The 14,984-nt window shown below is 37.4% G+C and overlaps 1 protein-coding gene across 4 annotated transcripts in view; it reads right to left on the reverse strand.

Annotated features, from left to right (window-relative positions):
- The window catches only part of LOC104847416 (nucleolar protein 10-like), a 123,842-nt gene that overhangs the window by 23,132 nt on the left and 85,726 nt on the right, over window positions 1-14,984 (reverse strand). For 3 of the 4 annotated variants that reach the window (XR_010323550.1, XM_064295031.1, XM_064295030.1), the window contains 4 exons: window positions 12,189-12,315; window positions 8,002-8,081; window positions 7,711-7,809; window positions 6,193-6,282 (listed from right to left, as the gene is read on the reverse strand). Coding sequence is in view for 3 of the 4 variants with exons in the window: in XM_064295031.1 (XP_064151101.1) it covers window positions 6,193-6,282; window positions 7,711-7,809; window positions 8,002-8,081; window positions 12,189-12,315 (396 nt within the window). In the remaining variant the exon portion in view is untranslated. Of the gene's footprint in view, window positions 1-804; window positions 1,529-6,192; window positions 6,283-7,710; window positions 7,810-8,001; window positions 8,082-12,188; window positions 12,316-14,984 lie in introns of those variants that run through there. The other variant, XM_064295032.1, reaches the window with a different exon arrangement.

A 14,984-nucleotide genomic window follows, 5' to 3' on the forward strand; every position in this document is an offset into this window, starting at 1 on the left:
TTTTGTGTCATTTTGAAGAGGAAGTTTTCTAATTGTAAACTCGTATATTCACTTGTAATCTTTATGGAAGCAGACTGCCACATCTTTTTCCTGCAGAGCAGCCGGTGACTCTGAAATGCCAACCCTCTGGCTGGCAGCTGAGCACTTTAGCCATGGTGCCACAGGGCTCCTAGCTCTACTGAATGGACTGTATTCTGCTGCTGCTCCGCTATGGAGAGTAAATAAGGCTGTAGAAGCTGAGCTCTACACAGATGGGGAACTTAGGTGGCGTCTAATAAAAATCTGGTAAATCGTGTGATATTAAGGAACTTGGCTGCTGATTATTTTTATGAACCTAAAAACTGATCAATCTTTACCTAAAATTCTACGATACACTGAATTCGACAAATCTCTGATTAAATACAGCTTCCAAGATAGAGTGAAATCAAGGAAGAAACAAACATAGACAAGATCTAGAGTTCCTGATCCCAAGGGGTCAGCTCACAATCTTGTGAGAAAGGAAAAAAAAAAAAAAAACTGTAAGCAGGTATGCTACAAGGTGCCTTATGAAGAACACTAAAAAGACACAGAAGCAGTGCTACATATATAGAGAGAGCGAGAGAGAGAAAGAGACATAGGAAGCAATGCTGTATATAAAGCTATAGGAGCAGTACTATATATTGGGTTATGTGTATATATATGTAAAGACCTAGGAGCAGTACTACAGGGTATAAAGTAAAATATAATTCCAACAAGAAACATTTTAGGAGGGTTCATAATGGACATGGCGCCTGGGAGAAGGCTTGCAAGATGAAGAGGCTTCGATAGGTAGAAATATGAAAGAAACGAGCATTTCCAGCAGACTGAAAAGTAGTGGCCAGTCTGATGAAGTAAGAATAACGGTGTATTTGAAACCGTATGTTTTGACGAGGCCAAATAATAAAGGATTTTAAATACTCTGACCTTTATTCTGAAGGTAAGAAAGAATCACTAGTGAAGAAGAGGAAGAGGGGGACAAGGACAAGGACTGGATGATAAATACAAGTGTGCTGTAAGAATCTCAGATGAGAATAAAACTGTACTTTAAGAGCCCCCAACAGCATGGTGTATGACGGACTGCTGAGGGTGAGACAAGAGTCGCAAGAAAGAATGAAAAGGTGACTTTAGGAAACCGGGAAGAGAGAGGGCCTGAATTAGGGCAATGGGAAAGTAAGAGAGGGAGCAAATCCTTTTTAGGAAAGGATTATTGGGATAGGTTACGATCAATAGATCCAGTGATAGGGTGAGGTGGGAGGATTAAGAGTTAAAAACAGGGTTAGAAATTTCTCTAATGTTTCTATCTTAAGTGAGTAGAAAACTGGTGATGCTGGGAGTTAGGATTCATCATTGGAGGTCATCGGAGAAAGAGGTTTAAGGTAAAGGGCAAGAAATTATGCTCTAGTTACGACTGGTGAAGTTTGCGGTACGAGGAGAGCGTCTGTCTGGATTCTGGTGGATAATTAAGTAGGCATCTGGGAATAAGCTGCCAGATCTCAGGAGACAAGGTGGGCTACAATGTAAAGTTTGGAAATAGCTGTAAATATGGGATAGGTGATACTGTCAAAGATCAATGAACAGCTGTTTGCCTATTACACATTTCCAGATTATAAAAATAATAGAACTCAAAGGAAACTTTTTCCTTTTCATCTTACTATATTTATTAAAGCAATGATTACACTGAATAAACAACAGAGAAATATAAAAAGAATATGTCGCCAGTATTAAGGTTGGATTTTTTTTTTTTTAATTTAAAACTCAGCTGTAAATATATATCCCCCCAGGGATTTTTCCTAGTCTAACTGCTTATTTTCACAGCTGTCTTTAAAAAAAAGGCAAGATAAGATATCTTTAGTAATGTTCTAAAGTAGTTTACAAGCGTCTGGCTAGTGGTCTGCCCTATAAACATACACACACACAGATGCTAAACACTTATTAGGATTTGGAAGAAGTCTGTAGTGTTCTTACCCCTAGCCCTATCTCAAAGAAGCATCCTGAGTAGGGTGCTTCTTACTAGTATTTTGTCCTAACAGTAATATATAGAAGGAGTGCGTGGCACTTAGAACAATTCTTCCAACACTGTGATATCTATGAAACAAAGTTGGTGCAGACTTCTGAGTAAAGCATCTCCTAATCTCTCCTGAAACAACAAAAAGAGGATTTAGGGAAAAAAGACATCAACTCGTAAGGATGAGGAGGATGTGAAGGGAAACAAGAGTAATAAAATATTGAAAACAAAAAAAAAAGGGCACAAAGTCTATTGAAAATCTCATCCCCAACTCTGCAAAGCTGTGTCTTCTCTAGAGAAGGCAGAAGTTATGCCTGGATGGGGGGACACCAGCAAAGTGAGAACTAGGAGAAGAAATGAATACTTGCACATTCAATACTGAGATACCATCCAGCCCCACCCATACTCTTGACCCACAGTTCTCAATTCTCAGAATGCTGGCAGCAGCGCCTTTGTCCTCCTTGCAGGAGAATCAGACCAACCAAGAGAAGGACCTAAGAGATACTGATACTTGAAACTTCACCAAATAGAGTCCACCCAGATCACCACACAGTGATTTAAGAACGCTGCCCATATCTCAGAGCTTCCACTCAGCTTTTTAAATCCCTCATCCTCAAACATGAACGAATAACCAGGGCAGCAGGGAAATACTATTTAAAACTTTTTTTTCCTCCAAGAAAATGTCCCAGCACTGAAGAACCTGAGTTTCTAGATTGAAAGGGCCCAGCAAGTAGCCAGCATTGCCGGCCAGATTTCTAGATTGAAAATGGACCTACAACACTACAAAGACAAGACACCTGGTCAGCATCCTAAGTTATACAAGGAGAAGAGGGCAAGCATTGTTGAAACTACTCTTAATTTCTTACAAAGAAATAAAATATTCTGTTAATTTTGTTTGTTTCTAACGTTTTGAATTACAGTGTACTACAGAGATGTTAGTTTCCCTATTTTTTCATTCCCTAATACATTCATAATGAGGGTTTTAATGCTTTGGCAAACATTTTTAAAGGTACAGAACAACTGTAATTTTTCCTAATGGACAACTGAGACTGCTTTGCACGGTTTCAGCTTGCACAGACACTTTTATTGTACTGCACTGCCAAGCAAAGGAGGCCTGCCTATATTCTGAATCTTTTCTGGCTGCCCCAACTCCCAAAAAAACGATACCAAAGAAAAGGGGGAGGGGCTTTTCACATTTTTATAATCATAAGGACCTTATAAAAAAGGCATATACCACGCTGCACAAAATATCAAAATTAAATTTTAACTTAAGTGTCCTCCCCTCTATAATATTAAATCAAAGGATAAGAACTCATAAGCATAAAACATAGACAGGAATGCATACAACTGCAGCCTAAATTAGTTCTACTCTTCTACTGAAGTGTTAGCACATATAAATCCAAAAATCACTTCAATTTAGCTTGTAGTGTTTTGAAGCTGCAAAGTCACCTTCCCAATCATCCTTAGCATTGGCTAACAAGATCAATGTAAAAACTCCAATGGGAAAGTCAATGTAGCAGGAAGCACTTATATTTTGAACAATTTAATATATACATATGCATTATATACATTAATGTAAATTAAGCAGATGCAAAGCTGTAACATAGACATAAATTTAAATAATAAGTTTAAACACTGGTATATTATTCATATAATAAAAATGGAAATATAAAAGCCATCTATTTGTTTACTAAGGAAGGCTTCCAAAAGTTAAGATTTCCAGTGGTCTTTAAATAACATAATAAAAGAATGTAACAGACCAGGATGAGGGAATGAAGTGAGGATAAGGAAGCAGAGAGTAACACAAAGGAATAGTGAGTTTGAATGCACTTAGCAATCACAGTACAAAAAAATGCCCTTTGAGGGCTATCTGGCCCTATCTTTGCATTTTATAGATGGAAAAACTCTTGACTCAGTGAAGCAGAAGGAATCACTCAAGATGATACAACTAGCTATCAAAGATCATGACGATGGCACAGGATCAGGCTACATTTCATTCTGTTATACAGAAGGTTGCCAGGAGTCGGTGCTGACTTGACAGCAACTATACTCAGAGTCCTCAGGCTCTTGCCAAGAGATCTGATCTTTACAACTCGTTCTACTAAACAACTATGCTTGGTTATCTCCCCTCCTGATGCAAGCAAATGAAAAAGTAGGATTGGGGATGATAGAGGAAATCTCCATATACCTGGAAAGGTTAGAAAAATCTCTTTGTATCTTGACAATATCAGCTCAATGAACCACTAACCCTTATTTATTTTATGACTTATCTTCGGCTGCTTATACATTAGTTAAAAAAAAAAAAAAAAAGGTAAGTAGCATTTATATGTAAGCATGCATACTCCCAATAATGTCAAGTCTGAATAAAAATCAATCACTTCTGGAACTGTAAGCAAAAGGACAAAGAAAAACATTCTAGATATTTAACAATAAAAGATTAAATTTGAGTACATTCATAAGGTAGAATGTTGTGGCCATTAAAAATATTTACAAAGAATTTTTAACGAAATGGGAAACTAACGTTAATTTTTAGAACTCAGAAAAGTATTTTATGTATATAACATGAATTGTAATTTTCAGAGAAATAAGGCAGGAAGGAAATTCATTAAAATATTAATGGTGCTTTTCTCTGGATAGAAGAAATTATGGGTGTTTCCAAAGGTGCCATACTGAGCATATCTTTTTAAAATTTTTACTGTGCTTTAAGTGAAAGTTTACAAATCAAGTCAGTCTCTCACACAAAACCTTATATACACCTTGCTACATACTCCCAATTGCTCTCCCCCTAATGAGACAGCCTGCTCCCTCCCTCCACTCTCTCTTTTTGTATCCATTTCTCCAGCTTCTAACCCCCTCTACCCTCTCACTTCCCGTCCAGGGAGGAGATGCCAACATAGTCTCAAGTGTCCACCTGATCCAAGAAGCTCACTCCTCATTAGCATCCCTCTCCATTCCATTGTCCGGTCCAATCCATGTTGAAGAGTTGGCTTTAGGAATGGTTCCTGTCATGGGCCAACAGAAGGTCTGGGGGCCATGACCACTGGGGTCCTTCTAGTCTCATCTTTTTATGAGAATTTGGGGTCTGCATCCCACTGCTCTCCTGCTCCCTCAGGGGTTCTCTCTCTCTGTTGCGTTCCCTGAGAGAGCAGTCATTGGTTGTAGCCAGGCACCATCTACCTCTTCTGGTCTCAGGCTGATGTAGTCTCTGGTTTATGCAGCCCTTTCTGTCTCTTGGGCTCGTAATTACCTTGTGTCCTTGGTGTTCTTCATTCTCCTTTGATCCAGGTGGGCTAACACCAATTGATGCATCTTAGGTGGCCGCTTGCTAATGTTTAAGACCCCAAATGCCTCTCTCCAAGGTGGGATACAGAACGTTTTCTTAATAGATTTTATTATGCCAACTGACTTAGATGTCCCCTGAAACCATGGTCCCCAAACCCCTGCCCCTGCTACACTGGCCTTTGAAGCATTCAGTTTATTCTGGAAACTTCTTTGCTTTTCGTTTAGTCCAGGGCATATGATATCTTATAAGCAGGGGGAAAAGTTTAAAGTAGAAAGAAACTTAATAAAAAAGATTTGTTGCTTGTTATTGTTAGCTGCCTCTGAGTTGGCTCCTGACTCATGGTGATCCCTGACTCATGGCAACCCCGTGCATAAGAGAACAAGATGCTGCCCAATTCTGAGCTATCCCCATGATCAGTTGTGGATTGGAGCGTTGTGATCCATTGGGTTTACACTGGCTGATTTTTGGAAGCAAACCTTGCCAGGCCTTTCTTCCTAGTCTTAGTCTAGAAGCTCTGCTGCAACTTGGAACAGGTTTTAGCATCCCCACAGCACACAAAGCATCCATGGACGGACAGATGGTGGCTGTGCATGTGGTGCACTGGCTAGAAATCAAACCCAGGTTTCCACATGGAAGGTGAGAATTCTACCACTGAGCCACTATGGTCCTTCCCACATGGAAGGTGAGAATTCTACCACTGAGCCACTATGGTCCTTCCCACATGGAAGGTGTGAATTCTACCACTGAGCCACTATGGTCCTTCCCACATGGAAGGTGAGAATTCTACCACTGAGCCACTATGGTCCTTCAGGAAAAAGAGATTCAAGTTATTATTGAGAAAATGTAGAAACTATTTATCAACAGTTTCTTTTTTATAAAATCTTACCTTAACTTTCTTTTTCCATGTAGATTTCTGCTTCTCCTCCTCTTCCTCAATTAACTTTAGTGCCAGCTCTTTGTTAACTTTTGGCAATTTCTAGTACAGAGGGGAAAAAAAAGTGTACTAAGATATCTACGTCATAGTTTTAAAGATTAATAGTTCTGTAAGAAGTGTAACTGTACAACTAGAAGACATTGAACTCTTATTTTCAAATTTCACCACCCCAGAGTAGGCAATCCTGGGGATATAAGTCATGTTTTCAGGTGGGCCCGATGGTACAGAAACATCAGCTTGCTGTTGAAACACCTGCCCTCATCTCCATCTTCTTCCAGCACAGTGAGAAGCAAACTGGGAGAAGCTGTATCTGGCAGCTTACAGATGAGCAATGAAGGGCCTATGACCCACAACTGATTAGCAAGAGGCCAGCAGGCTGGTATGGTAGCCATGGCTAGAGTTGCGGGGAACGGCTAAAATGCTACCTGAGAATCAGCTGTACTACTTCCTGTTCCCCAGGTGGCAAATTTCCAAAGGGAATTCCAGATCTGAGTCTGACAATTTTGACAACACGGTAAACAGCTGGGGCAAAAATACTCTATCTTGTCTCCCCCTTCCAATACACACACACTCATCACTTTTTAAAAATGTTAGCAAACAAAGTAGAAAAAGGGTAAAAGATTAAGGCAACTTCAGGAACAGTCACTAATTTTTTGTGCTGAAATAGTGTATCTATAATAAAAAAATTTTCTTTACCAATTATAAATATTTCTATCATTTGGTGATTAAATATAGTCAATAGGGAGTACCAGAGAGAAAACTGGAAGGCAGGAAGAGGAAGTCAGGGCTTGCTCTCTCCTGTCTGATTCTTGCTTGTGTGGCTTTGTGACAGCACAGTTTTTCGCCCTGGCAGCTACAGGGAGCTCCAGCAGCAGCGGCTGGTTCTAGTTTGCAGCTGTGCAACCTTCCCAGGTATCGCCTCCTGAAGCCTCAAGGGCCCCAGCATCAGCTCCTCGGGGCCTTCCTCCTTCCTGTTCCCCAGGCCTGGAGTGCTATCTGCTTCTTGCAGTTATTACCTCACTTACTGATGCCTTAGTGTCTCTGCCTTTTCAGTTCTCCAGTACCTGGTTAACTTTACATTAAATTCTATTAAAATGACTTGTGTGGCTTCTGTTGCTTGACAGCTAATGACCTCTTCCCACGATTCAGATAGCCTAAGATACTGCCAAATGTCAGGAAGAAATGGGTATTAACGAAGCCTCAACTCTCGAAAAACTTTTTTGGAAACAACCAGATTTTCTTAGCAGAGCTGACAATATCATTCTACCTGGCATTATTTTCCACAACGGCATAGAGTTCATAATGATAATGAGTCAGAATCGACTCCACGGCAGTGGTTGGTTTTTTAGTGAAAGATGTAAATTAAGGACGGAAAACTAAGAAAAAGACGGCTGATTTCTTTGGTACAATACACAAAATAACAACTAAGTACTTTTCTCTGGGGAATTCAAAGACGGGTCCAGTATTTACCTTTAATTGAACTCTCTGTGCCCGTGTTTCTTCTATCTTCTGTCCAATTTTATCTTTCCTATATTCTTCATAAGCAAATGGATTCACCATCATTTTCACCTTTTCAAAAGGAAAATAAATAAAAGAACCCTATTCAGCAGCATGTTTCATCTACACCATGACTATTATGCCAAAGAACAGACAGAGCCCTTAAAAATCTTAAGTACTTATTATGAAAATGCAAGTAAGCGACCAAGAAACAGCTATCGATTGCTCAATAATCACCTATAATAACTGCAGTTCTGTATTTACCTTGTGATAGAGCCTTATATCCATGAAAAATCCATGCATATATGCCCGGAGAAAAGGTGATCCGATGAGATGTGTGAGCCCTACGAAAAGTTAATCAGAAGAAGGCAGGTTCTTACGAAATTTTTATTAAAATGTAACAGTTTTTCTTGAATAACAATTTGGTTATAGTAAGATTTCACTTCTGAGTAAAAGTTAAAAGATTAGAATTACCGATCTTCTTCATTAACTACAGGGAAAATTTTAAATCTACTTCAACCATCTCATCCTTACTTATTTTAAATGTAATATGAAGCATAAAAATTATTTTAAAAAGTCTCTATGAACTATCACAGACTAGTAAAGGAAGGCTCCTTATACTAACGGTTTTCAGATTTCTAGGTTTAACAAACCAGTTCAATTATAAAAATAATTTTTGGGATCAACAACAGGTTGCTAACTTTTCCGCTGTCAAGTAGGGACAGTGGTGGTCACATAAGGAGGCTCTCCTACCTCACAGCAATTACTTTATTAATTGCAGATATTTACAGAGGAAAATGTTATGAGAATATTCACCGTAAAGAGCGACCACAAAGTGGTTGCACAACACAATGAATGTAATCAATGTTAAAAAATTATCAAACTGCTGAACTGGCAAATTTTTGTTTTATATATATATATATATATATATAAATAAATAAAGTCACATATGATATACCCACATGAAAAAGAGCTCTAGTTGGTATAATACAAAGTGATTATAAGGAAAACATTACCCCGATTTCCAAATTTTAGAAACAGATATCCGCACAGACATGAAAACTAGATACCAGCCAAAATAACATGGTAGTACAAAATAGTATCCATTACAGAAGAAAATGAAAAGGCAAAATTAAATTTAGGATAATCTCATAAAATAAAATTCTTGGTGAGAAAAATACTTTCCCAGAATCTGTTAGCTTAATAAAGCTACAGGGTTTGGACTTCCACAGTGGAGCCCTAAGACAGAGATCTGAACCTTAATGAAATGCATCACTGAACAGCCACCTAAATTTATGTACCTGCATATGTGTGCTTATTATCTAATCTGTCCTCAGAGTATCTGGTCTGATTAACTACCAAATTATAAAATACACATATCAATGACAGCAACAATAATTTCTGCTTCCTCTTTTAAGCCTATAAAATTTATATTTATGTCAAAGAACTATTCCCATCCCAATTCATAAATGAAAGCCAAGCAGGAGGCTTTTCATATGAAGCCAATTTAATTCGAAACAATCTGACGGCAGCAGCATTTCTCAGTTAGCTCCACAGAACACTAGTCCCAAGAGATCTTCTAAGGGAAAAAAAAGGTTCTATGGTCAAGGAGATTTGGGAAATGTTTCATACTTCCCTCCCCCTCCTGAAGATTCACAATGTACGATGATATTAAAGGGTCTAAGAAGACCAAGAGTAGAGAAACTGATTTAACTTTGCTTAACCCAGCATTTGCCACTCTTAAAAAAAAAAAAAAAAAAAAAAATTTATCCTGTATTTGCCACTCTTAGGTGCTACAAATCTACTAAAAATAATAGTCAACATCCACACAGTAAGTTTAGACCCTGTGCTGAGTACTTTTCAAGCATTATCTGCTTAATTTCTAAAAACACTATGGGTAAGTACTATTATTGTTCCCATTTTACAGATGAGGAAATTGAGGCTTCATGAAGTAAATTGGCCAGATATTAAGTGGTAGAGGTGAGATATGAACCAATGTCAGATTACCTCCAGTGTCCATGATATTAGCCACTGCACTAACCATGCAGACGTAATTTTCCACAGAACACATTTTGTAAAATACCAAACTAGAAGGTCTGCTGAAGGCCATGGCTGGGAAGAGTATGAACTTGTAAGTATTCAATATCACTAATGCATCGGTATAAATAATCTTAGGAAATAAAGGAAGTTAATATTATATAGCCTTGCTTCTAATTTTAAGATAAATTATTTAAAAGGTTTTCTATATGATGTGGAAATCTGTTGAAAAATGATAATCAGTGGCTCATTTAATATCAAAATACACTAATAATGTATGGAAACACTTTCTAGCACAGATGTTATTGTGCTGAATATTTATTTCCATTGCTTTAAAAACGGGCAGTATGATGACATTTTAACAAAATACACCTCAATCTTTTTAACTGTCTTCCCCACCCAAAATAAACATATTAAAGAGACTGGAATAGTGCCCAAAATGAACTAAATACAACAGCTGAAAAAAGTCTATAAAATAACAATGACCTTTTTCCTCCAATTTAAGAATGTAGGTGAGTGTGACAGTCATACTGTAAAAACCAGACTGGAATTTTTTAAGTAGTCACTTCAGTAGAAAGATTCTATTTCATTCATAAATCATTTTTAAAAAGGCCAAATACAATTCTCTTTGTTTTAAGACATTAAAATTTAAAGAACTATTTGGTAGTAACTGGTGGAAAATAATTCTGGCCTGGATTAAGTAGGCTATAAGATACATTTAAAAATAAAATTGAAAGCCTATTAATCTATTTGTTACATGATTCTACAATCTTCTAACATTTAGCTGCTGTTTGTTGCAAAGACAACTAAGTTGCCTAGACTTGTGTAGAGTAAATCCTCTAACTTTCCCACTGTCGATAATTAGCTATACAGTCCTTTCCCAACAATAAAACGAGATTATCAAAATCACTCTCTTTATCATACAAGCTAGCGTTGTTGTTGTTGTTGTTAGGTGCCATCGAGTCGGTTCCGACTCATAGCAATCCTACGCACAACAGAACGAAACACTGCCCGGTCCTGCGCCATCCTTACAATCGTTGTCATGCTTGAGCTCATTGTTGCAGAAGATGCAGTCTTGCCATCCTTGCTTCCAAGGAGCATTCTGGTTGTACTCCTTCCTTCCAACCTGGGGGGCTCATCTTCCAGCACTATACCAGACAGTGTTCCGCTGCTATTCATAAGGTTTTCACTGGCTAATGCTCTTCCAAAGTAGACTGCCGGGTCCTTCTTTCTAGTCTGTCTTAGTCTGGAAGCTCAGCTGAAACCTGTCTTCCACGGGTGACTCTGCTGGTATCTGAACACTGGTGGCATAGCTTCCAGCATCACAGCAACACGCAAGCCCCCACAGTATGACAAACTGACAGACACATGGGGGAGAAGCTAGTATTAGGCAACTGAAATAAATGTGCTCTTCTGAGGGGTTAAGGAGCCCTCAATCTTTATAACTGTCTTCCTCACCCAAAATAAACATATTAAACTGTCTACCTCAACAAAATAAACATATTAACCAAGTGACACAGTGGTTAAGTATTGGCTGCTAAATAAAAGGTTGGTGGCTCAAACCCACCAGCCACTCTGTGGAAGAAAAATATGGCAGTTCTCTTCCATAAAGATTACAGCCTTAGAAACTCTACAGAGCAGTTCTACTCTGTCCTATAGGGTCACTATGAGTAGGAATCAACTCGACAGGGATGGATTTTTGGTTCTGGGTCTGAGGGATTAGCATGGCTGAGGTAAAATGCATGGCATCTGAGTTTAAGCCCCAATCCTCACTATCAATGAAACCCTTGGCAGGTACTTTCATCTTTCTCTGACTTAGTTTCCTTATACATGAAATGAAATCATAATAGTATGTACTTCATAGGGTTGTGAGGATTGAATGAGTTATGTGTAAAGCACTTAAAATATTGTCAGGCACACTGTAAGCACTACACATAAGCCTCTGCTATTCTAATAAAAGGCATTTCTTGGTTTATGACCTTTAAACCTAAAGTTACTATTAAGGTTCTATTACATTTGAGGATTCAATCTATGGGTTCTAAATTCTGGATTGGGTCTACTATAAAAAACCTAAAAGGGAGTCAGAAGGGACATGCTTGTGGTCTCTGAGATATCTTGAAAAAACACTGCTTTTTTGAAAAATATTTTTTCTACACCTAGCTCGTGTGCTAAAAAAATTACTCTTCATTTAAAATTCAAAAAAAGCTTTAGCAGACTGAATTTATCTGAACCTTTAAACAGAGATTATAAATTTGATGATACATTGTACGTATAATATCTGATTTAGCAAAAGAGAAGATGTGGAAAATCAGATAAACAGGGATAAACCACTTTTAATATTCAAAACCCCCAAAATAAAAAAAAAGAGTAGAAATACGTTACTTTTATTAACATTTTTATCATAATTTCTCTACCTAAATTTTCAAGGTCTTTCTTGGTGACAAATTTATAATCATCATAAACTGTGCTTTCTGGATTCTCTTCTAATTCTTCTGTCAAGTTGTCTAAGAAGGAACACCACCTGGGAGCAGGACCCAAAACCTGTTGGCATTTATTAGAAGACAGAAAATGTACATTCTCACCATGTCAGTTAAGAGTTAGCTATTTTACGACGACAGATTTCTTTAATATCATTTTTTAAATCTTTGTTTCTAGCAAAAGTATTGAAAAACTACAATATGCATAAGGAGTAAGTATATAAAGAAAGACAATAAACAACATAGGAAGCATTTAGTTTTATAAAGGAAAAACATCTCAGTCTGGGAAACAAAGATATTAATGAATGTTCTTACATTGGAACAATCAAAATACAAATAAACACATCAGGTAGCTAGGAGCTGGAACAGACTCGACGGCAACAGGTTTCGTTTTTGGATAATAATTAGCATCCATCCGTTCATCCATCATCTCTCCCATTCAAAAAAGTATGAAATGCTACAAAAGCACCTTTGGTACATAAGATTTTTTAAGTTTGCTACCATGACAAGCAAAAGTCTAAAATGAGAATTATTTTAAAGTTTTCCAACTACTTGATAATTACATTAAACTCTGCATGGCCCACTTCATTTAATTCATTAAAAATTAAAGTTCTAAAAAAAAAAAAATTAAAGTTCTATATATATAATTCTTCAGACCTAAACCTAAAATGGGTCACCAGGAACCACAAGTTACTCCCACTGAAAGGTTTGAGGAAGAAGACCGAATATTTTTAAGTCGCTAATAAAATATGGGAAACCTGGTGACGTAGTGGTTAAGAGCTACAGCTGCTAATCAATGGTAGGCAGTTCGAATCCGCCAGGCGCTCCTTGGAAACTCTACGGGGCGGTTGTACTCTGTCCTATACGGTCGCTATGAGTCGGAATCGACTCGACGGCAGTGGGTAATAAAATATGAATACCTAAGTTTGAAATCTACTTCTACAAAATATTGTGATTGCTTTTTACTTTTTGGTCATTGATATAAATTGTTTCCAACATGGTGTCACACTCATTGAGGTCAATGCTTATTCCAAAGCAAATAACACTCATTCAATGGAAAAGATATGCTATTGAAATTCTCCCTTTCAGAAGACAGAACGCTGGCTTCAGACAAAATGGAACTTCTAATGACCACCTTCCTGTTTCTTTTTGTAGTAGTTAATAGGAAAAAAAAAATTATAATGGAAATTATTAAATCTAGCTTAAACCTTTTGGAGAAGAAAAGGTAGAAGAAAGAATTCTAACAAAGAAAAGCGGTCCCTGTTAAGGCCCTATTCAGTGGTACATTTTAATACAGTGAAACAGATTAATCAGGAAAAAAAAAGATGATGTTAGGTATGGCCACACTAATTTAGCTATGTGGTTCTGCCTGACTGGAAAGGGTGATTTTCCCCCTCAACAAAGCTATAGTTGATGAAGATGAAAAACAACTCTTCTTGAACACAAGTCCAATAAAGTTTTACATCAGCATAATCTATGCAAATTTTCTTAACAAAAGAAAAGGTTTAATTTTAACCATAAACGAGTTTAAAACTACAGCAAACCTTCAAGAAATGCAAGGCTTTAAAAAAAAAAAAATTCAATGTAGAATATATTTTAAAGAAATTGCTACGGATTTAAGCCACCTTAGGACAGTAGCTTGAGATCAATATTTGCACTAAATGCTAGTATATATAAAGCACCATGCTAAACCAAAGATACCCATACCCAGAAAAAAAGGAAACTCCCTGAAGGGATTTAAAATCTAGCTAGAGCAGAAAGGTCGATGGACAGAGACGCACAAACACATGTGCACACACACATGTAAAGCAATGGAGTAAAGATACATGAGGGGTGGAAAGAGCAGGGGAAGTTGGGACACTGAATATATTTTAATACAGTAAGATGAGGGAAACACTTCCATTTGAAACGAACATTGAGCAAGCTTAAAAAAAACCACAGGGCATTTTCTGAGTGTGAGTGTTCAGACACTTGCAACGACAGGGATATGCATGTTTTCAATCTGTCATTAATCTGCAAGCAAAAAGCTCTATCATATAATAGTACACAACCTAAGACAGCAATCTTGTCTCTCTTTTTTGAGATAGGAAGAAAGTACATTATTATCGCTTTGCTAGCATATAAGAAGATTTGAGATACTGTCCTCTTCATTTGTTTGAAGACACATCAGTTGTTTTGTTAGCTGCTGGATTTCTGGTACCTGAAACACCTTCTGTCAAGTAGTAGCTGCTCGATAAGTATTTGATAACTATATCTGTTCATACATAAAGCACATATGAATACATCCATGAAGTTTATGTGCACAAGGTACTAAGGCTTTAAAGGATCCTGTTCGGAAAGAATTTTTCAAATTGTCTAATTTACCTTATTCAGATAAAAGCTCTCAAGTACTTCAGCATAAAATTATTAGATATAAGAACATTTTTTTTCGGTGAAAGTCAGATCTATTTTGCTTCCTAAGCAACAGGGCATTGGTTATCCGAAAGACCTCATGATAAAGTAGTTTCACATTCAATTCAATTAAAAGCACAGGCTTTAAAGCCTATAAAAAGATTATACTGTTTTTACTGGCTTTTTTGGGGAGGGGAAGGTAAGAGTACCAAAATAACAGACCAGCCCTGAATTTACTTTTCACATAGTCCTCTTCTACAATGTTCCATAACATTCCTCCTGATTAGCCATCTGGATTCTAATGGAATTGTTTTATACCGCCTCTCTGGTGGAAGGTTTGGC

This window comes from Loxodonta africana, chromosome 12 (genome assembly GCF_030014295.1).
Source record: "Loxodonta africana isolate mLoxAfr1 chromosome 12, mLoxAfr1.hap2, whole genome shotgun sequence".
Lineage (NCBI taxonomy): Eukaryota > Metazoa > Chordata > Mammalia > Proboscidea > Elephantidae > Loxodonta > Loxodonta africana.